The sequence below is a fragment of the Diabrotica virgifera genome, chromosome 9, assembly GCF_917563875.1.
Source record: "Diabrotica virgifera virgifera chromosome 9, PGI_DIABVI_V3a".
Taxonomy (NCBI): Eukaryota; Metazoa; Arthropoda; class Insecta; order Coleoptera; family Chrysomelidae; genus Diabrotica; species Diabrotica virgifera.
In genome coordinates, this window is record NC_065451.1 from 207,838,341 (window position 1) to 207,861,330 (window position 22,990).

The 22,990-nt window shown below is 32.8% G+C and overlaps 1 protein-coding gene across 1 annotated transcript in view; it reads right to left on the bottom strand.

The window, feature by feature from the left end:
* LOC114331697 (uncharacterized) overlaps window positions 1-22,990 on the bottom strand; it is a 185,786-nt gene that overhangs the window by 38,406 nt on the left and 124,390 nt on the right. Inside the window, exon 3 of the mRNA XM_028281317.2 lies at window positions 3,691-3,852. Coding sequence (XP_028137118.2) covers window positions 3,691-3,837 — 147 coding nt within the window. The 5' untranslated portion in view covers window positions 3,838-3,852. The remainder of the gene's footprint in view (window positions 1-3,690; window positions 3,853-22,990) is intronic.

The window sequence follows — 22,990 nt, forward strand, 5'->3', positions numbered from 1 at the left end:
AAAATGTGTCAAAGAATGTTCTAATTTGAAAACAATTATTTCTAAAACGAATAGTGTTGCGGGTTCAACAGACTCGTACGTATGTAGCAATTTCCATCTTATTACTTTACCTCACATAATTAAACTATCACGAACAATAATTCTTGAAAATTTTATTGTAACAAACACATAACGAGTTTGCACTTTTACCTCTAAGTCATCTTTCCATAATAGCTTACATCATTATGTCATTGCTACAATACTCAAAACGTGATGATGGCATGAAACATGAAATGCTATTTTATTCTGGTTATAAATCTTACAATAAAATAACTACCTTATTTATTTATGAGAAAGCTGATGGGCGTTGCTTTCCCTAATGGAAGTCAATTTGTTACCTTTGCCTCGAGGATACTGGGGAATTCCACTTAGGATTATTGTGAGATAAGACTAAAGTATCCGCTACATTGATATATTCTATTTTGAACTATATTAAAACCGTGAGGTCTCTATTTTTATCAGACTGGAGAAAGTCAAGAAATTGCATATAATTATGCTGTTGTTGGGGTTTGAATTCTTTAGTTGCGTAAAAAACAATGAAAATTTATAGGAAATAGTATAAAATGTGGAGAGACAACTTCTTTATTTTGACATACAGCGTAGAAAAGTCTTTTGAATCCTCTCATAACTCCCCAATTCAATAGTCAGACAGTATTTGTTGATTTTTTAATTATTATATCATCAATCTTTATACCCCAGGAAAGGAACCATTTAAAGATTACTGGCCGTTATTTTTTTAGTGCCAGTAAATTTTCGATTTTTTAAGTGCTTTTTCCGCTTAATTTTCTGCAGTATTACTCTTGATTTCAAAGCTACGATTCTATACATCGCTTATCAGAAAGAAAAGTGACATAACTCAAAAAATGCACAATACCAGTTATCTTCAAGTTGGCTCCAAAAATCCCATACTTTTACCAGGAAAAGTGTCACCTAGACGTTTACTTGCAACTTAGCAAGATGGTGGTAATGTCATTATTCATTTGGCGGTAAAAAGAATATTTTTATTCCGGAACAATGGCACTTTTGAGTTGTGCTCTCACGTACGACGTGAACGTTATTTATCACGTGAACGTTATTTATCACGAAATCCGTTGTATTTCGAGAAGTGTCCTAGATATTTTTAGTTAATGTTAAAAAATGTAACAAATATTTTAATAGAAAAGTGACATAGCTCAAAATGTAGATCTTTTTTTCTTTGATAAATCACATATCAAATTTTTTGGTTTTTCTTCATACACAATTAGAAACTTTTACTTATTCACATGCTTCGTTTTTAATTTATAAATTTTAGCAGTTGTTACTGTTTAAAACTTACAGTTTTAAGATCTACATAATCCGCTTTTGACTCTCCTAATTTTTTTAGTTGTGGCACTTATCTTCGATGAGCGACATTGCCTCCTAAGTTATACCTCAATATTTTACATTCATGTTATGAAAATATTTCTTGGTTTTTGACTAAGCAGTTCAACAACAAAATTTATAGGCCTGGATCCCACGTACCAAAAGAAGTTTATTAATAGCAAGCTAAAATTGTTAACGGTGTCTAGTCTGACAAATTTTGTCAACAGGGGAAGTTTTAATTGTGGAACGTGATTTTAATTGTGGAACGTGTCATCTTGACAAGTTTATGATTATGAAAACTAGCAGGTAGTTTTTAAGTTTATTCAATAGCAAACTTTTTATAGTAGTATTATGAAAAAATGTTTGTCCGACAAAAATATGTTAGGCATTTTATTAAGTCCGACACGTAGAACATGTCAAATGATAGGAATTATTTTGGTGGTAAATCGCAGTCTGATTTTTGCATGAGGGTTTAATGAAAGGGTAACAAATCATTTTTAAATTCTGTCCGACAAAATACATGGGACATTTTCGTAGTCTGACGTTCGAAACCTGTAGCCTGTTCCACAACTAAAATTTCCCCTGTTTCAGTGTTCCCGTACATCAAAGTTTGTCCGACTAGACACCGTTAAGCTATTAACAAATTTTCAGCTTGCTATTTTTTTGGTACGCGGGATCCAGACCTATTACAATTATGTACTACCTGCGATAAAATAATTTATAGATTAATGTGACATTGGTTTAAGTATGATCATAGAAAACGTAGGTTGAACAATATTAATTCTAATTTATTGTGTACCTATACCACTTCTTAAGAACGTTAGGTTTATTGTTTGTGATACATATTTAACAAGAGTAATAAAGGCAGGTGTGCTACAATTATGTAATGCAAACTATTCAGCCCGTTTTTTCTCAAATTCTTGGTATGAAAATGTTGTTATAAATATGTCAAGGGGTTGGTGTAGAATAGGAATTTTGTTATTGCAAAACTTACTACAGCAACTACTGGACAGAGAATTTTATCAAAAGAATATAAACAAATGTATTTGTTGCACTTGCATTGGATCCTTGATTGACTTTGGTAGGATTTTCTAGTATTAAGATTTTTCTGATATTCATGTACTGTCCAGTGGTGATCAAATCTATCCTATCAAATCTTTTATTCTCTCAAGGTAGCGGCGTATATTTTACCGTCTTAACAATTTGGTTTCAATAACGGACTCAGGACATGCAAAGCAGTGTTCTTCTTGAATGAATACGCTTCAGCTCCTCAATTATGAAAAAGCGTTTGACACCGTAAAACACGATGCAATCATAAAAATGCTACACGATACTGATATTGATGAGGAAGATATAAAGGTACGTTGGTGCTCCGTGATCCGTGTAAGGCTACGGTTAGACAAGCGACAATTTACGGCGCTATAGGAGCAGTAAAATGAAGGGCGAAAGTTGGTCCCACGGTGAGTGTAGGGGATGGCCAAACTGAGCTGTAAATCCCGGTTACAGAATGGTTAAGTGCTATGCATGGTCCATACTATACGACATGGAGACATGGACGTTGAAAATATCTTCCTTTAATACTTTGGAGGCCTTCGAAATGTGGACTTTATGAAGAATGTTACGCATACCATACACAGATAGGGTGAGAAACGAGCAATTCTTAAGAAGAGCTTAGAAATCGAAGCTTAACTCGGGAACAGTCGCGCTCTTGTCTGGCACGTAATCAGTCGCGCGTTAGATTTTGTCTAACAATACGAATCTAGACGCGAATTTACAACAAATCTTGTAAGTTATAGTATTTTTATTTACTTGTAATGTTAGAAATATTATTTCTAACAATTATTAAAGCTAATTTTTTCTCACCAAAGCCATAAATTCCGAAAGAAGAAGAAGAAGAAGAAGAAGAAGAAAGAAAGAAAAAAAGAAAAAAATAAACCTACGAATTACTACACCCTTCCTCGAGGCACTTACGAGTGTAAAGTTATGTTGCGAAATTTTTCATTAAGTTATCACGAAAAAGGATAAAATGTTAGATTTTTTCTAACGGCGCGACTGCTCGCGGGTTAAAGAAAAGCTTAAAATACTGAAAGAGAATTGCTCAACTTGATCAAGGCACTAAAAGTTGAATACCTGGGCCATATTTTGAGAGGGAAAAAATACGCAATAACTCAACCAATCATCCAAGGAAAGATGGCAGGGAGAGATCTATGCCACGTACGGAGAAACCTGCCATGGATCCGTGTCACGCACAGTGAAAGGGTTAAAAGAGAAATAATCTGTCGGTAAATCTTATCGAACATTTCAGCTTACCTGAAATAACAAGTATCCATTCTCATACATCCAAAAGTCCCCCGGATCTCCCCTGCAGCCATCTTTTCGTATTATAATTGCCAAAGCTTGGTTTAGTTTCACCCGGCAATTGTAATCACCATCCACCTCCTTTCGGTTGCTGTTCATCTTCAGGTAATCATCCTAAAACAAAAAAACAATTTTAATGTCACCAAATTTAATTTTTCTTTGTTAACTATTATTATACACATAAAAAGTAATTCCTAAAAAATATAATCAGGATGAAAATTTTATTTATACCAAAGGTGCTCATACTTTAGGTGATCTGTGAGTTATTAGCTAGTCGCATACGGTAATATGACCCTTATGTGCGCCAATGATGAACATAAAATTCTTAATTGTATGTCAAAATGATTAAATGTTTAAATGATTAAATGTTACATTTGGTCAGTCCTCTTGTATGGTGTCGAAGCATGGACATTAAAAATATCCACCATTAATCGTTTGGAGGCCTTTGAAATGTGGCTGCACAGACGTACACTGAAAATACCATGGACGGCTATGCTGACAAATGTGGCAGTCCTTAAGAGAGCAAATGCTGCCCGCGAGCTGCTTAATAACATCAAATATAGAAAGATGGCCTATTTTGGACACGTAGTAAGGGGAGACCGGTATAATATTCTTCAACTTATTATGATGGGTAAAATCGAAGGACGCAGAGGACTTGGTAGAAAGCAAGCCTCTTGGTTGAAGAATATCCGGTAATGGACAGGAATAAAGAAAGCAGAACAACTATTTAGAATAGCTCGAGACAGAGACAGTTCCGCCATGTTAATCGCCAACGTCAAGGGGACTTGATATGACGTTAAGAAGAAGAAGTATGTCAAAAAATTCACAATAACTACCTCTTAAAACCCACCAAATTTCATTTAGACATCTTAATAGGTTTAAGAGCAATAAATAAATGGTCAGTTTGTAAGAAAAAATTCAACATCCCATATCTCGGAAACGAAACATTTGCGGACATACGTTTATAAAGCAAACTTTCATTATTTTTTCATGCAGAATTACCCCCATACTTATTTAAAGACACCAATGTATTGATGAAAAACAAGGCTAATGGTTAAAGTATTACCTATAACTTTTGTTTTCACTCAATTTTGGAAAAATATGAAAACTTTGAATTATCCACGTCCGTCTGTCCGTCTGTCTGTCAGTGAACACAACTCCTCCGTCATTATACCAGGTAGAATGACAAATGAGGTGTCGAATGAAAGCTTATAACCCAAGGATGGTATTAAATATGTGGAATTTGACCGCGGACTTCCAGTTTTAGAGTTGAAACCGGAAGTATAGTTTTAAAGTCACCGAACTAGTATAAGCGATACTATAGACTCGACGTACCTTAGCAAGATAAGAACAAGTGTATAATTTTGGTTTTTATATTATTTCCGGTTAAAAAGTTCTAACCGGAAGTACCATATTATAGTCTCAGAAATAGTACATGTGACATATCAATCGCAGCATATTGAAAAGTTGACCTTGAATCTTTAGTTCCGGTTTTGAAGTCATTTTGAAGACCGAAAGTTTAGAAAAAATGACTCAAAATTAGTGAAAAAGTGTATCAATCGACGCAAAGTTACACAAAGAGTTCAAATATCGACTTCCGGTTATAATTTCGATCACTTTGGGCGTTGATTGATATATTATTGACCCCTATAATATCTCAATTAACGTTTTGGGTGAAAACCTAAGATTAGGACTTACGAAGTCCAATTACGAATCGAATGAATCAAAAAACAGAATGAAAACGTGAAGCTATAGTCGGGTTTTAATTTCAGTATTTTATAAATACTAAAAGATGCGAACTTTGAGACAAAATCACAGTTTAATTGGTACACTCGGTATACAATGACAATTTACCTGCCTAGTAACAATATTATTACAGCGATATTGTTAAAGAATAGGCTAAAACATGTTAGAAAAATCACTTTAATCGGACAAGAGATTTAGGAAATTCGAGATATCAAAAATGACTCATTTTTAAGGTGGTGCCTTAATTTCTTGGAGAAGTGTAATTTCTAACAACATATTTACGATACTGCAATGTCTTGGTTACAGCAATATCTTCTTATCTAATTTTTTTTTATTATTTTATCACACACTCAGATTTTAGGGTAACAACCTTTTGTTAAATATTTATAGTACACTTTACATGGAGATACTTTACAATAAACTGTTAATCATGTTTATTACCTGTAAATTATTTTACGTTATGTGCGTCGCATATATTAGCCATTTAGATCTATATTTGTTTTTCTTTTCTAAGTACGAGTTTTCAATAGTGCGAATGAGAATTTTCTTGGTTCTGGGAATGCGAATGTTTGGGATTAATAAAGTACTTTAAAATTAATCAAACGTTTTAGCAAACTGTCATTATTTCATGTCACTAAAAGTTGTTATGTTCACTGAGCATAACAGTCCTCCGAAACGTTTAAATGTTTCAACACGTAAGGAAATTCTTCTCCTTCTATAACATGACCTTTATTAATCGATGGATATCCTGTTGGTTACTATCGTGACCTTATTTGTTGCAGCTCTAAATCTTTTTGTGGACCTTACACTATTCACAATAATACATCAATAATAATAATGTCAACATATCACGGGGCAAAACAAATCGATAATTCGAGCTCGAGAGTAATTCGGTAAGATTATTTCATGAATAAAAGTGTCTTTTTAAATGATTTTAATTAAAATTTTATTAATATCTTCGCCTGAATATTTGCTAAACCTGTTTTTCGTTGTTCTCTGTGATAGGTTGTAAAACATTAATTATCATTAATGTCACTGAATGTATTTTTGGTAGTAACGAAGGGCATATGACGTAAAATACTTGACGACGGGAAATTATCAAAAATTATCGGGTATAATATCACAAGAGAGTGAGAATAAATTGAAAATAATGCGACAGTTTTTCGAAAATTTGTTGTCTGGCAATAGACACGAGAGCCCGCAGGGCTCGAGTGGCTATTGCCCAATGACAACAAATTTGAGAAAAAAATGAGGCAGTATTTTCTTATTTATCCTTACTGTCGTGTGATATTCGTAAGATTATTTTTTAATACTTACATAAAAAATTTAAGTCTTTATATTAAAACAGTCAGTGACATTCATCCCAATTAATGTGACGCACATTTTTCTACTTGTTGAAAAGCACAGTTTAGCAAATATGTAGATGAAGATATTAATAAAATATTAGTCAATTTATTTATAAATACAGTTTTATTCATGAAATAATCTTACCGAAGTAAATCGAGCGCTTAAATTTGCTTATTTGCAGGGCCGGCGATAACGGGCCTGCATGGGATGCAATGCAGAAATAATGACAGAAAACAAAAACAATTTTTCGAAAATTTGTTGTCTGGCAATAGACACGAGAGCCCGCAGGGTTCAATCAAATCAAATCAAATTTATTTAGTCCTTTTACGCTGTAAACATACAGATTGGACGTGTCAAAATATATAATACGTATATAATAATAATAAGTAATGAGTTAAGTTAAAACTAAGAATAATTACAATTACATGTAAATATAAAATATAGTGTGTTAACATACACAACATACACATAGTCAAAACACAGATAACAATACAAAAGAGTGGCTATTGCCCAATGACAACAAATTTGAGTAAAAATGAAGCATTATTTTCTTATTTATTCTTATGGTCGTGTGATATTCGTAAGATTATTTTTTTAATACGTATATTATGGATATTTTCTTAAATGTGACAGTTGTCAAAACTAGAAAATTGGTTGCCATTAAACAGAAACAATCTACTTAAAAAAATTCTATCGGTAATTTTCTACAGTAGATAATTCTCAGTATAATTTTAATCTGATTGGACAGAATTAAACACGTGATCAAATATCTTACTATACGATTTGAAGTTACAATCATCAAAAAATAATTCCTGTAATTTTTATTCTTGTAGCTTTCTATTGGTCAGAATCTCTATGAATGAAATAATCAGTGAAATATTCTTTGATTTCCAACGAAATATTGTATTATGCAATTAAATATTTTGATAATGAATCTTCTGCACGTTACTTAATAAAAAAACTTCCTAAAATTATCTTGGAATGTTACCAACACGTAATATTTCGCTCTTAATACTAACCCATGGGCAACAAACACCTCATATAGCGATATAGCACATTCCCAGCACCATGAAATGCCGAACACGTTATTTAACTTCCTTGTAGATCTTATTAAAATATCATTACTGTTATTATTACAAGTATTATGAAGATAATTAATCGAGACACTATTTTGTTGAGATATTCCATCTTTTGATTTTGCAATGCCACTTCTTCAGAATTGATGCCACTTATAAGGATGATACATTTTATTGCAGATTACTGAGTATCTTATTTGGAGTCCAATAGTTTAATTGAAGAAAAGAAAAACATCTAAATCGATTGGTTGAAAGCAATTTTTATAAATACGATTAATTTTATATACATATGTTGTTTGGCTGTTCAATAAGTTTTGCGGATCGATAAGAGAGGGCGTTGCTACTAGCCTAATTTTATTTTGTTATGGGCACGCCAGGTTTTCTCAACACGACACTACCTTATCGGCAGAGTCTACGAAAAGTGTACGGTAAATTGAAGCTGTAATTACAAAAAAAGAAATATGTACTCACTTTATAACGCTCAAAAAATTACGGTATCTGGATTTCAATGCATATTTTTTTTATAATTCTCGTATCAAAGTTACACGTGAAGTTAGTCGTATTGATGACAGTTGAGAAAACGTGGGCGACCCCCTAATTTTATTTTGTTATATTGGTACTCTCTTTGTACGAAGGTGTGTGAAGTTTCATCTCAATCTGTTTCATTCTTTGTTTACAAACCATTTAGTATCGACGTCTCACAGTATCTTTTACAATAGAAACAATCAAATATCGTGCAGTGATTAAATTTTTATTTTTGGAAGGTTTAAAAGCAAAAGAAATTTATAAACGAATGTTGAAAGTGTATAAGGACTCTTCTGCTTTAATTAGTACAATACAGAGATCGGTTACTGAATTTAAACGTGGACGTACAAGCCTTAAAGGAAATCCACGTCAAGGACGTCCAATTGGTATGGTATTGGGTATTAGGATGGGTATGGGTATTAGGATATCATCATCATCATCAGTAGCTCGACAACCCTTTTTGGGTTTTGGCTTGTTCTAGGATTTTCCGCCATTCTGTTCTGTTCCTTGCTTTGTTCTTCCAATTATTAATCTCAAGTGTTTTCAGATCTTGTTCCACTTGTTCCAAGTATCTAAGTTTGGGTCTTCCCTTTGACCTTCTCCCTACTGGTGTTTGCTTCATTAGGGTATTAGGATATGGTATTGGAAAATTGTCGAGTGAGTGAAAGAGATTTAGTAGAAGCCCTATAGTCCATTCTTTCACGGTTTTTGCTCTAAATTTTAAAGAACCGCTTGGTTTGACATGAAATTTGGCATACGTATATCTTACACGTCAAAGAAAAAAATGATATTGTGCCGATGTGTGCTTTTGTGATGGGGGTGACTTTCACCCCCTCTTGGGGGTGAAAAACTATATGTCCAAAATAAGTCCGGAAATGGGTAAACTGACTAATTTTAAGTAACTTTTGTTCTATAGAGCTTTTTCGCCAGTCAACACTTTTCGAGTTATTTGCGAGTGAATGTGTTCATTTTTCAACAAAATAACAACATTTTTAGACGGTTTTTCGCAAATTACTCAAAAAGTAAGTATTTTGTCGAAAAAACGTTCTTAGCAAAAATATAGCCTATAAAAAAGTAAAAAACTAGTGTACGCGTTAGGTCTCTGGATCTCGTAGAACCAGAGTTATAGCCAATGAAAAATAGATTCATATTCACCAAATTTCAAATAGAATATTTCGACGTGAAATATCCAAAAAATTAAGCACTTTTTGGGGAAAACCCATTATAACTTTTTTAAAGTGTTTAAAAAAAGCTTTATTTCTGTTTTTACAAAAAGTTTCTAGCATTAAATTTAAGCAAGTTACGCTCAAAATAAAGTTGGTCCCTTTTGTTTTTGCAAAAAAAAATCGGGAAGACCACCCCCTAATTAGCAACTTAAATGAAATTAATCGTTACCGCTCCACAAATTATTTTACTTATGTTGTGTTTATATGATCTGTAAGTTTCATCGATTCAAAGTGCTTATTTTTGAAAAAATTTGGTTTCAAAATAAAATTTTTAAAAATTTAAATTTTGAAAAATAAGCTTTTTTTTCAAAATAACTTAAAAATTGTTAGAGATACCAAAAATCTCGAAAAACAAAAAAAAGTCAGATTTGCTTTTCTGAATATCATGTATTTTTTTGTTTTTCTGTTAGACAAAAATTGATTAAGATTTGGTGTTTCTAAATTTGAATACATTCGTGATCAGTGACTCGCTCAACACCTTTTAACTACAGCCCTTTCAATAATAAGGACTTTGAACCGATGAAACTTACAGATCATATAAACAATATATACACGAGTTAAGAAATTTGTGAAGTCGTAACGATTAAGTCCATTTAAGATACTAATTAGGGGGTGATTTTCTCGATTTTTTTAACAAAACCAAAAGGGACTAACTTTATTTTGAGCGTAACTTGTTTAATTTTGATGCTAGAAATTTTTTTTATAAAACAAAAATGAAGCTTTTTTTAAACACTTTAAATAAGTGGTAATGAGTTTTCCCCGAAATGTGCTTAATTTTTGGTTATTTCACGTTAAAGTATTCCATTTGGAATTTGACGAATATGAACCTAATTCTCATTAGCTACAACTCTGCTTCTACTAGGTGTAGAGACGTGATATACACACCATTTTTTTTTTTAAATTTTTTACAGGCTATATTTTTGCTACGAATGTTTTTTCGACAAAATACTTACTATTTGAGTTATTTGCGAAAAACCGTCTAAAAGCGTGGTTATTTTGTTGAAAAAATGAACATATTCACTGCCAAATAACTCGAAAAGTATTGACTTAGTGAAAAAAATCTATAGAACAAAAGTTGCTTAAAATTAGCCAGATTATCCATTTCCTGACTTTCTTTGGACGAATATTTTTTCACCCCCAAGAGGGGGTGAAAACCACCCCCAGGGCAAAAGCACATATCGGCACAATATCATTTTTTTTTAACTTGTTAGCTATGTGTATGCCAAATTTCATGTCAATCCAAGCGGTTCCTTAAAATTTAGAGGTTTTGCAATATTTTACCGTTAAAGAACGGACTACTAGGTATCTCATTGGGCAGTGTAAGCAATATTTTGACTGAAGTATTGGGGTTCAGAAAGGTATGTTCATAATGGATTCCGCATTCTCTAACAACTGAACAAAAACACATTCGAATCAGACTTTGTCAGCAACGTGCGTCAGTTTATGACTATGGATGAGGCTTGGGCGCTTGGGTCTATCGCCATAGTTCTGAATCAAAACAAGAGGCTAACGAGTGGTGTAAACCTGGTTCTTCGGCTCAGAAACTAGTTCGCGCCCAGACTTCGGCCAAGAAGGCTTTAGCATCACTGTTTTGGGATGCAACAGGAATTTTGTTTAAGGATTACTTGCAAACTGGTAAAACAAAACATAAATTCTAAATATTATTGTAAACTTTTAGAAAGAAAAAATTCGTGAAAAAGGACCCCGTTTACAGAAAAAAAAATCATTTTTCATCAGGACAATGCATTGTGTCATATGACCATTTTAACAGGAAGAACATTTAATTCTTGGAGAATCCACTTTTTTCATCAGATTTGGCCCCTAGCGACTTCCATCTGTTTCAATACCTAAAAAAATGTGTGGAAAGCGTTTTTCATCAAATGATGAAGTTATAACAACTGTGGAAGCGTATTTTGCAGCCCTTCTAGATTGTCATTTTAGGGATGGAATTTATAAATTGGAATCTAATTGGAACAAGTGTATTGATGTTCAGTGAGACTATAATGAATAATAAAGTGTATGTCAAACCGTAAAATCGTTTTTCTCTTATCGAACCGCAAAACTTATTGAACGGACTAGTATATAAATTGTTGTTTTTTTTTAATTCCTTTTATAATGTTGAAGATTCGGATTCTGCGAGTCAAAATACATAAAAATCACTTGTAAAATTTCATGGATTTCAATCGATCACGAAACCTCCATTGCCCCTACACCATAAGTTTTCTAGGATTATGTACCGAATAATAAATTATCAATGTCAAGGGCGAGAACAGAATTACATTGAAATACAATAAATTTGTCCTCCCGATTCAAATGTCTTTTTCCTTTAAAACGTTTATAAAACATAGACCATACACAATAATTGTTTAAAATGACTTTATTATTAACATTGATATCATAAAATTATGTTCAACCTTGTTTTGCAATTATCAATACAAGGTAACTTCTATATTGGAAGCTGTAATTGCAGCGACTAGACAGATTTTGATTATCTATCAGAAGTTGCCGGAAATGGTCATTAAATACTAGATAGATATATTCATAGCCAAGTAACTATACCATTTAGGACTAATGGGTTATTAAAACGATAAGAAAGGAAATGTGCTGGTATTAAAATTAAATACTAGTTTAAATGGACAAAAAAAGAAAGTTTGTAACAATAATTATTAGAAGAGGAATTTAGTAAAATAATTTAGTAAAAAGACCAAAGCAAAAAGAATGGTCAGACTTTGGCACAGCAATAGAAACCAATAGCAGGGAAACCCAAAAATCTATTCTACATAACTCTGAAAAACCTCAGAAACCAAAACAGGAAAAATGGCCGTATACAATCGTCTTTCAATAGATAGAACCGTCATATTTTTTTTGTAATAATAATAATTTATTCAACAATAATAGGTAAAATCTGTTTAGATATTTACAGCTAAAGTGAATAAATTAACCCGAAGGTCTCCGAGAGGTGTGGATACACCTGTTTCGGTAAATAGGATATAAAATAATAAATAATAACATCTTAACGTAAATAACATAAATAACATAAATAGCAACATAATACAATATAATATAATACAATAAATAGATAGGTACGTTTTTTAATTGTAAATACACAGTTATGTTTTAGTAAATATGATACGTAGAATAAATAATATAATGAAAACAATAAAATAAATACTTAGTTTAACAATAAAGCCCGAATAATTAATTTTTTTTAAACAATTATATATGGCTCAATTAGTTAGTAATATTTTTGAAGAATGGTGTATATACGCATGTTTTATTAAATATGATAAAAATAATAAGCAAAATAAATCAGTTTAAAACAATATAAAATTTGAAATATAGGTATAAAAATTGGTAGTGACTCTAGAGTTTCATTTATTTTTTTTTTGTTTTTTAATGTATGTAAATTTAAGCTACTATAATGATGTCACAAAAATTTCTTGTTTGTTCCATCAGAAATGATTTTAATTTCTTTTTAAACAGAAGAACATTCTTAGTATTTTTGATATCACTGGGGATATGATTATATATATTTTTGGGGCTAGAAATAGAAAACTTCTTTGACAGAAGGACTTTGGCATTTTCGGAATCATATAGAGGTGTTTGCCTCTTGTATCATGCTCATGTGATGGTAAATTGTTGTCTGTTTTCATGGTGTGATATTTAAAGACACACAAAGAAAGTATAACTGTTTCAAGTCAAATATATTATTATCCTTATATAATCTGTCTGTAGAGTAGGTGTATGGTTTAGACATAATAATTTTCAGAAATCTTCTTTGTATGATTTCCAGTGGGAGAATGTGTGTTTTCAGGGCGCTTCCCCAAGCCAGTATACCATAACGGAGATGACTTTCTACTAGTCCGTAATATAGTGTGCGAAGGTATATATTAGGTATGTGTTTTTTAAGATGTTTAAACTTATACAGGATAAACTGTAGCTTTTTAATGATATATTTAATGTGAAAGTCCCATTTTAGATGTGTATCTATAAAAACTCCTAGATATTTAACATTTGTTACGGGTTTAATATAAAAATTTTGTTTATTATGTGATATTTGAAGAAGTTTGAAAAGATCAGTGGATTAGAGTTAAATATTGGTAGAAAAAACAGTTTTCTTAAAATTGATTGTTAGTAATTTGTAGTCAAACCATTCTTTTATTAGTTGTAGATCACATTCTGCTTTTGTTTTTAATTCATACCAATTCTCAGCATCATAAATAATAGCAGTATCATCAGCAAACCCAATTATATGCCCTGGGCCTGGATTCCGTGCACTGTAGATATCTACAGTCGCCTTCTATCGATGTCAATTGTCATGAAAATATTTGAATTTTTAGCTTTAATTGAATTATTTTCTAGTTTTGCTAGGTTATACTCTTATTGATGCTGAAGTGACACTTAGTAAAATAAGAAAATATTTGAATTAAAACTAAAAATTCAAATATTTTCATGACAATTGCCATCGACAGAAAGCGACTGTAGATATCTACAGTGCACGGAATCTAGGACCTGTACGCTGTAATGAAAATAATCCATTTATATATAGACTAAACAGGACAAAAGAAAATAGAAAGGTGGAGAGAATATTCAATGATTCGGAAAAGTGCATGAGTGTATCTGTCCCAGGAAAAGTGTACGAAAGAGTACTAGAACAGCGACTTAAAAAATTTAGTGGAGGGAGATCTCGAAGACAATCAGTGCAGATTCAGACCGGAAAGAAGCAACCAAGATTAATTAATCTTCACATTAATGCAGATAGTTGAAAAAGTCGTTAAAAGAAATGGACAGGTATTTATGGGATTTATCGACCTCGAAAGTGCTTTTGATATAGTCCCAAAGCAAATCATTTTTAATTCCTTAATCAGAAAAAATGTCCCGGATAATCTAAATAATGCAATTAAAAGTTTCTACACCGAAAATGCGAAGGTACACGTAAGACAAGGAAATAATATCTCAGAAGCTTTCTGGACAAGAGTTGGAGTACGTCAAGGAGGCATACGAATCCCATTGTCATTTATAGCTGTCATGGATGAAATAATGAAAGCATGCAAACAACTGACAAAAGCCTATCACATAAGATAGAGACTCATGTAGCAGGTATCAATAAACGCAATGGCGTACGCGGATGGCCTCGTTATTCTAGCATCTACAACAAAACAACTGCAAAAAAATATGAATATATGGAATAAAGCATTCAGAGACGGAGGACTAATAATAAATGCCAGGAAAACACAACTGGTAAAGTGATAAGTATACAGCATCAACAAGATTTCCAAATCAGAATAGACGATGAAACAATTTAACAAGACAGTATCATGGTACAAATGGTTAGAAGGGAAATGCTTAAGGAAACTGGAAATATTGAAACAGCAGTAGACAGCAGAATATAAAAAACACCGAAAGACTTTTTCATGCTTTAGGGAAGGCTCTGTTCAATGAAAAGGAAATCATCAGACAGACAAAGTTGAAGGTCTTTACTTCCATCTAGGTGCCGACACTAACCTATAGCAGCAAATCATGGATAATAAACCAACGGAATGCTTCGAGAATGTAGGCTGTGGAGATGAAATACCTTAGGAGTAGGAGAATACTTGGAGTCTCCAGGAGGGATCGTATCAGAAACGAGGAAATCAGAAATCGCTGGCAGACAAAAGCAGTTCTGGATAGAGTTGAAGAAAATCAGCTGCGATTGTTTGGCCACCTGAATCGAATGTCAAATGAGAGCCTTTCCAAATTAGTCTGGGAGTGTACATTTACATTTAGGAGTTCTCTCGCAATCCCCATTCTTCTCAGCACCTCGTTGTTGGTCACGTGCCATGTCCAAGAGATCTTCAGCATCCTTCGAAAAATCCACATCTCAAAGGCTTCTATACCCCTCATACTTGTAATTCCGAGAGTCCATGTTTTCACTTCTTATAGCAATACGGAATAAATGAGCACCTGCAATGTAGCACCTTATAGCACCAAATAACACTCTAAGACTTTACTCATGTTATCATCGTTAACAAGAAACTATATATTCTTCTTTCTTCTAAACTCTTACAAAATATTTCTAGTTCATTAATTATTTTATAGTTACCTTCGGTTTTGCGGTTAAACTATCTAGTAGAAGAATAGAATTTTATATCTCTATCATTACCGACGTAATTATGTAAGGAAACACGACAAATAAAGTGTTTAATTAGTTTCATTCATATTGTTATATCTGCTGTTTCAACAATACAAATGTTCTATTTCAGTTGAGTGAGTATCCTTTGCTGCGTTTTGTAACCATGACCTTCATGGTCCACTTCAGTTTCACCTGTTCAGAAGAGAAGCGATTTGGTTCGTAAACAGGGGTTAAAAATAGTTATGAATATTTTCTTGTGTTTATTTGTTTTAATAATAACTTTAAACTTTATTAAGTTTAAAAAACGAATAAGCATTATATCGTGCCTAGGCAGATTGTATGGAAAGAAAATAAAGGAATAATTAGAAATACATATAAAGGAGAAAATATGAGAAGAGACATCATAATATTTACACGGTGCGGTCGAAGACAGTGGTCACATTTACGCGGTCAAAACACAAAGTGTTTTGAAAGTGTTTTGCAAATGAAGTAGTCACATATGTATACTATACCAAATGTTGCACCTTAAAGCCGTCCTGAAAATGGGTTTCTCTCTTAGCATAAGGATTTATGCTAAGAATCCTACACATGATTATTTTTCCCATTAAATATTCCTCGTCTGGTAAATGTTGCCTCATCAGTAAATAGAGTTCATCAGTATCCAGAAAATCTGTGTAGGTAAATCTTGAGGTAGTCAATTTTGAACAAGAGTGTAATGATATGGATGCAGTTTTTTCCTGTTTAATGTTTTAAAAACATACTTATTGGCTTATTACTGTTGCCAGACTTGTATCCAGGACTCATAATCTGGACTCTCCAACTCAAATTAAAATTTCATCTCCTTCATCGACAGGAATAGTTTTTGTACCTCCGTGTTCAGCTGTGCTTCTTCCTAGTAGCTTCTGTAGCTCCTAGGAAGTAACGATCCTGTCTCACCCTATGTGACAAAGAAAAAAAAACAAAATGAAATTATTTATCTCGTAACGCTGGTTCTTCTGGTATAATTATAAAACCTATTTTTATTCGAATACTTTTTTTTTCGAATAGTAGGAAGAAAGTGACGCAATGCTAAATTGATATCAATGCTCTAATAGCAGTATTCGGTTGCCTGGTTAGATATACCTTTACAGATTTCATAACGACAATTCTCAAGTGAATATTCCCTAGGCTATTATTGTTTGAAAGTCAAGATCTTGTGTAGAAATTTAGCTCCCAGCGATTTAACGTACATGGTTGATTTTGACTTGACGGTTTAAAGGTTTATTGTTGAATTGGAGTGCACAAACAAAGATGTTGCCTTAGAGGGAAACTAAGTAAGGCTTGCATGAAGCGGAAATTGTTTATTTATGCGTGTATGATAATACGAAGTATGCGTCGGAATATAGTAATTAGATAGTAACAATTAGAATCAGTAGACTGGGTTAATTGTTTTAGTATTTAAAAAGTTTTCGCTCAGAGAACAATATACACTTCTCAAAGAAATTAACGCACCATCTTAAAAATGAGTCAGTTTTGATGTCTCGAATTTACCTGCCCAGCAACAACATTATTACAGCGATATTGTTAAATGATAAGGCTATAACATATTAAAAAAATCACTTAAATCAGAACAGGTTTAAGAAATTCGATACATTAAAAATGACCAATTTTTAAGGTGGTGCGTTAATTTCTTGGAGAAGTGTATATTTCAATCAAGGTAGGTATCTTAAAACTAGAAAGGAAATGCAATGCTTTTGCATTTTTGCTGTTTGCAAATGTTAAATTATTCGTAGAAAAAATTGTGTGTGCTTTATGAGTTAAATACACATCAGTTTGAGATATTAGTATCGCAGGTATTTGTTTAATGTGCTCAGAGTCAACAATACCCGGTTAAGGTTAAGAAACCATTCTTCATCTTGCAGAAATATGTTGAGTCATAGGCTAAAGGTGCAATCACATACTACAACAGGCTAAAAATAGCTTGGTTAAACAAAGTACGGCAACTCATTTGCTGCATTATTATGTAAATTATGTAAATCTTTACACTTCTTTACCTTATTTTTATGTCACCCAGGAAAGCGTTTTTTCCTGTTTGAATCAATAAGAAACATTTATTAATTTGGTGTTATAACCTACAATCTTAAATCTTATTTTATAAACAACTTTTTTTAAAAAGAAAAAGCTATATTATATTAAAATAAACATAAACGGTTGTGTTTAAAAAAATAAGAAGTTATCGACTATAAATAATTATCAGACATTTTTGTTTATAACTTTGCTTTTGCTCCTATACTTATATCTATATGCTTCTCTATAAACTATGCAGCGGTTCTCAATCTGTGGTACATGTACCACTGGTGGTACATTTCATTTTTTGAGGTAGTACACAAAACGCAAAAACAGCCAAAATCAGCACCACTATTATAGTTAATTAGATCACCTAGTTAGATATGTATTTCAGTTAGGTGGTACCAAAAATAATAAAAAGTATTTGCTGGTACATGACACAAAAAGATTGAGAACCGCTGAACTATAGGAATCTTTCTTTCCTTATTTTTAAACGCTTTTATTTAGTTCAATAGATTGCGTCAAATCTTTGGATGTTAATTTGACTACTTTTTCTTCCATGCAAATGAATGAAAATTTGCAGACATATGCATTCGCGGGAACAATACACGAATAGACAACAAAAAATTTTTGTTTATGTTTATTAATTGTTAAAATAAAAAAAAAACGATTTTAATGGAAAAAGGCATAAAAATTCTCTTGTTTTTTACAATGTAGAAACTTGAAACTTTTACGGATTGTAGCTAATGATATAACCTATACATAATTTCATTTTTTACGTTAATTGTTTACGTTATGCGTCATAAATAAACAATAAAGTTTTAAATTTTGAACACTCATATATTTGTTTATACAGTACGATGCAACTGAAAGGAATAAATTCGTTATTTCGTAAAAAGGCGACTTTAAGGAAAATCCCGAAAGAGGTCGATTTTTATTTTTAAATTACGATAATTTGGCATATATTTCATACTAGTGACGTCATCCATCTGGGAGCGATGACGTAATCGATGATTTTTTTTAAATGAGAATAGGGGACATTTATAGCTCATTTGAAAGGTCATTCAATTCTCTATTCAGTAATATAAAAATTTATATAATTATTTGTACAGGGTGTCCAAAAATAATTTTTTAATTAAATTATTTGACAAAAAAGAAGAATGTATGTAATTTATTTAACTCAGAATATATTTTACAGTTGCCCGTAAACAGAAAAAAATGTGTATTTCAGAAATAAACATTGATTTTTGATTAAATTAAATATTCAAGCCAGCTCCCGCCAGCCACCTGCCTCTTGGAAGTTTTAACATTCAATTTAAGCGAAAAGCAATGATTATTTGTGATATAAACATTTTTGTCTCGTTTATGACAGCAGTAAAATGTATTTTAATTTAAATTTAATAAGTTACACACATTCTTCTTTTTTTAAACGGTTTTCTTTAGTTCAATAGTTTGCGTCAAATTTTTAGAGGTTAATTTGCCTGCCTTTTCTTCAATGCAAATGAATGAAAATTTGCAGACATATGCATTCGCGGGAACAATACACGAATAGTCAATAAAAAAATTTGTTTTTAAATCAAAAAATTGTTTAAATAAAAAAACGATTTTAATGTAAAATACTTAAATTCTCTTGTTTTTTACAATGTAGAAATTTGAAATATTTACGGATTGTAGCTAATGATATGAACTATACATAGTTTCACTTTTTACGTTAATTGTTTACGTTATGCTTCACAAATAAACAATGAAGTTTCAAATTTTTTGCCGATGTTTAATAATTGTTTAAATAAAAAAAAAAGATTTTAATGGAAAATGCTTAAATTCTCTTGTTTTTTACAATGTAGAAATTGGAAATTTTTACGGATTGTAGCTAATGATATGAACTATACATAATTTCACTTTTTACGTTAATTGTTTACGTTATGCTTCACAAATAAACAATGAATTTTAAATTTTTTGCCGATTCCAACTACTTTTTATGTTTGTACATCATATGTTTTATATACATATTTTAATAAACATGACGATATATTTTAATGTTTGAAAATTGTAAGACTAAAAAGTAAAAAATAAAAAAATATGAAAAAAAAATTTTAGGAAACGCTTTTCTTTAGTTCCGAGTGACTAAAATTAAAAATATTAAAAAATCAACTCATCATCATCATTCTCTTTGCCTTATCCCTATGCGGGGTCGGCTTCCCTAATTGCATTTCTCCACACAATTCTATCTTGGGCCATATCAATGTTAATCCCCTTTACCAACATGTCCTGCCTTATCGTCTCCCCCCAGCTCTTCTTTGGTCTTCCTCTCCTACTCCTTCCAGGAATCTGCACTTCAGCTATTCTTCGTATTGGGTGGTTAACGTCTCGACGTTGAACATGACCAAACCATCTTAACCTATGCTCTCTCATTTTGGCATCAATTGGTGCCACACCTAGACTTCCCCTAATATACTCATTTCTAATTTTATCCTTCTTTGTCACTCCACTCATCCATCTAAGCATTCTCATTTCCGCCACATGCATTCGCTGTTCCTCTTTCTTTTTCACTGCCCAACATTCAGTTCCGTACATCATAGCTGGTCTTATGGCTGTTTTATAGAATTTTCCCTTCAGCTTCATTGGAATTTTTCTGTCACACAACACACCACTCGCTTCTTTCCACTTCATCCATCCAGCCCTAATTCTACTGCATGCATCTCCATCTATTTCTCCATTACTCTGTAATACCGATCCTAGGTACTTAAAACTATTGCTTTTTACAATCATTTCACCATCCAAAGATACCATTTTATTTGTAGTAGCTCCATCTTTAAATGAACATTCCAAATACTCTGTTTTTGTCCTACTAAGTTTTAAACCTTTTTCCTCCAGAGCTTGTCTCCACTGTTCCAGTTTTTGTTCTAAGTCTCTTTCACTATTTCCTACTAACACGACATCATCAGCATACATTAAGCACCATGGAATGTTACCCTGTATTTTCGCTGTTATCTGGTCCAAAACTAATGAGAATAAATACGGACTAAGCACAGACCCTTGATGCAATCCTACTTTCACATGAAATTTATCAGTCTCTCCCACACCTGTCCTAACACTAGTCGTTACTCCCTCATACATATCCCTCACAATCTTTACATATTCACCAGGGAGTCCTTTCTTATTGAGTGCCCACCACAGTATCTCTCGAGGAACCCTATCATATGCTTTCTCAAGATCAATGAATACCATATGAGCGTTTGTTTCTTTACTCCTGTATTTTTCCATCAACTGCCTTATAATGAAAATTGCATCTGTTGTTGATCTACCCTGCATAAAGCCAAATTGATTCTCGGATATTTCGGTTTCTTCACGTATCCGTCTATCAATTACTCTTTCCCATATTTTCATGGTGTGGCTAAGCAGTTTTATAGCCCTGTAGTTTGTACATTGTTGTATATCTCCCTTGTTTTTGTAAACAGGTACCAGTATACTGCTTCTCCATTCGTCTGGCATTTGTCCAACTTCCATAATTCTATTAAATAGACCTGCTAGCCACCTTGTTCCTGTCTCTCCCAATGCTCTCCATACTTCCCCAGGAATATCATCTGGTCCTACCGCTTTTCCTTTCTTTATTTTTTGAAGCGCTTGAGCCACTTCCTCGTTGGTTATTTTGGTGGCCATTGCTGCTACTGTCTCCGTTGACTCTACAGGCTGTCTGTCAAATTCTTCATTTAATAAGCTGTCAAAGTACTTTCTCCATCTCTTTTTGACATCCCTTTCGTGAACTAGTATTTTATTATTTTCATCTCGGATACATCTAATCTGATTAAAATCTTTTGCTTTCTTTGCTCTCTGTTTGGCTATTTTATATATCTTCGTTTCGCCTTCCCTGGTATCAAGTTGATCGTATAGGTTTGAATACGCTTCTGCTTTAGCTTTTGCTACTGCTACTTTCGCTTCCTTTTTGGCGACCATATAGTTTTGAAGATCTATGTCCGATCTGGTTTCTTGCCACTTTTTATATAATTTTCTCTTCTCTTTTATGTTTCCTTGTACTTCATTTGACCACCACCAAGTCTCTTTATCTTCAAACTTCTTTCCTGACGTTTTCCCAAGTATTTCAATAGCCGTCTCTCTAATAATATTGGCCATTTTTCTCCAAATTGTGTTAGGGCTTCCTTTCATGTTCCAATATATTTTTTCTACTATTCTTTCCCTGAATAGACCTTCCTTCTCATCTTTTAGCATCCACCACTTGATTTTTTGTGGTCCTCTCCGATATTTTTGTTTAGTTTCGCTTTTTACTTCGATGTCCAGAACAAGCAGCTTATGTTGTTGGCTTACTGTCTCACTAACTATTACCTTGCAGTCCTTGCATTCACGTATGTCTTCTTTCCTTATCATGAAGTAGTCTATTTGGGATTAATGTTGTCCACTTTTGTAGGTAATAAGTTGAGTTTCTCTCTTTTTAAAGAATGTGTTAACAATCGCCATATCCAATGCTGTTGCTAATTCTAGCATGTCATCTCCAGCTTCATTTCTAGTTCCAAAGCCTAATCCCCCATGTATTGTCTCATATCCTGTCTTGGCTTGGCCCACATGTGCATTGAAATCACCTCCTATTATAACTTTCTCCTCCGCTGGAATATCACTCAGTATGTCTCCCAATTGATCATAGAAAGCTCTTCTTTCATTCTCACCCAGACCTGTTTGAGGAGCATACACACACACAACATTCAATACTTCTTTATCAATTACAAATTTCACTGACATCATTCTATCACTCGTTCTTACAACATCTACTACGTTATCTTTCATTTCACTATCAGCAATTATACCAACTCCATTTCTAGTGTTACTACTCCCTACATACCACAATTTATATCCATCACCTAGTTCTTTCGCCCTTTGTCCTTTCCACCTAGTTTCTTGAATACAAGCAATTTGAACTCTTCTTCGTTTGAGCGCATCCACTAACTCCAGACTCTTACCTGTAAGACTACCAAGATTCCAAGACCCTATCCTGATTTTTCTAACCTGCAATGGTGTTCCCCCTGAGATAGTCCTCACCCGGAGATCCGAATGGAGGCTCATTTTACTTCCGGAACATTTTACCTCAGGAGATGCCATCATTTCAGTGTAAGTTTTTATTTCGTTTGGAGAAGGTCTTTTCATTATTATGGCCTGAAAAGATT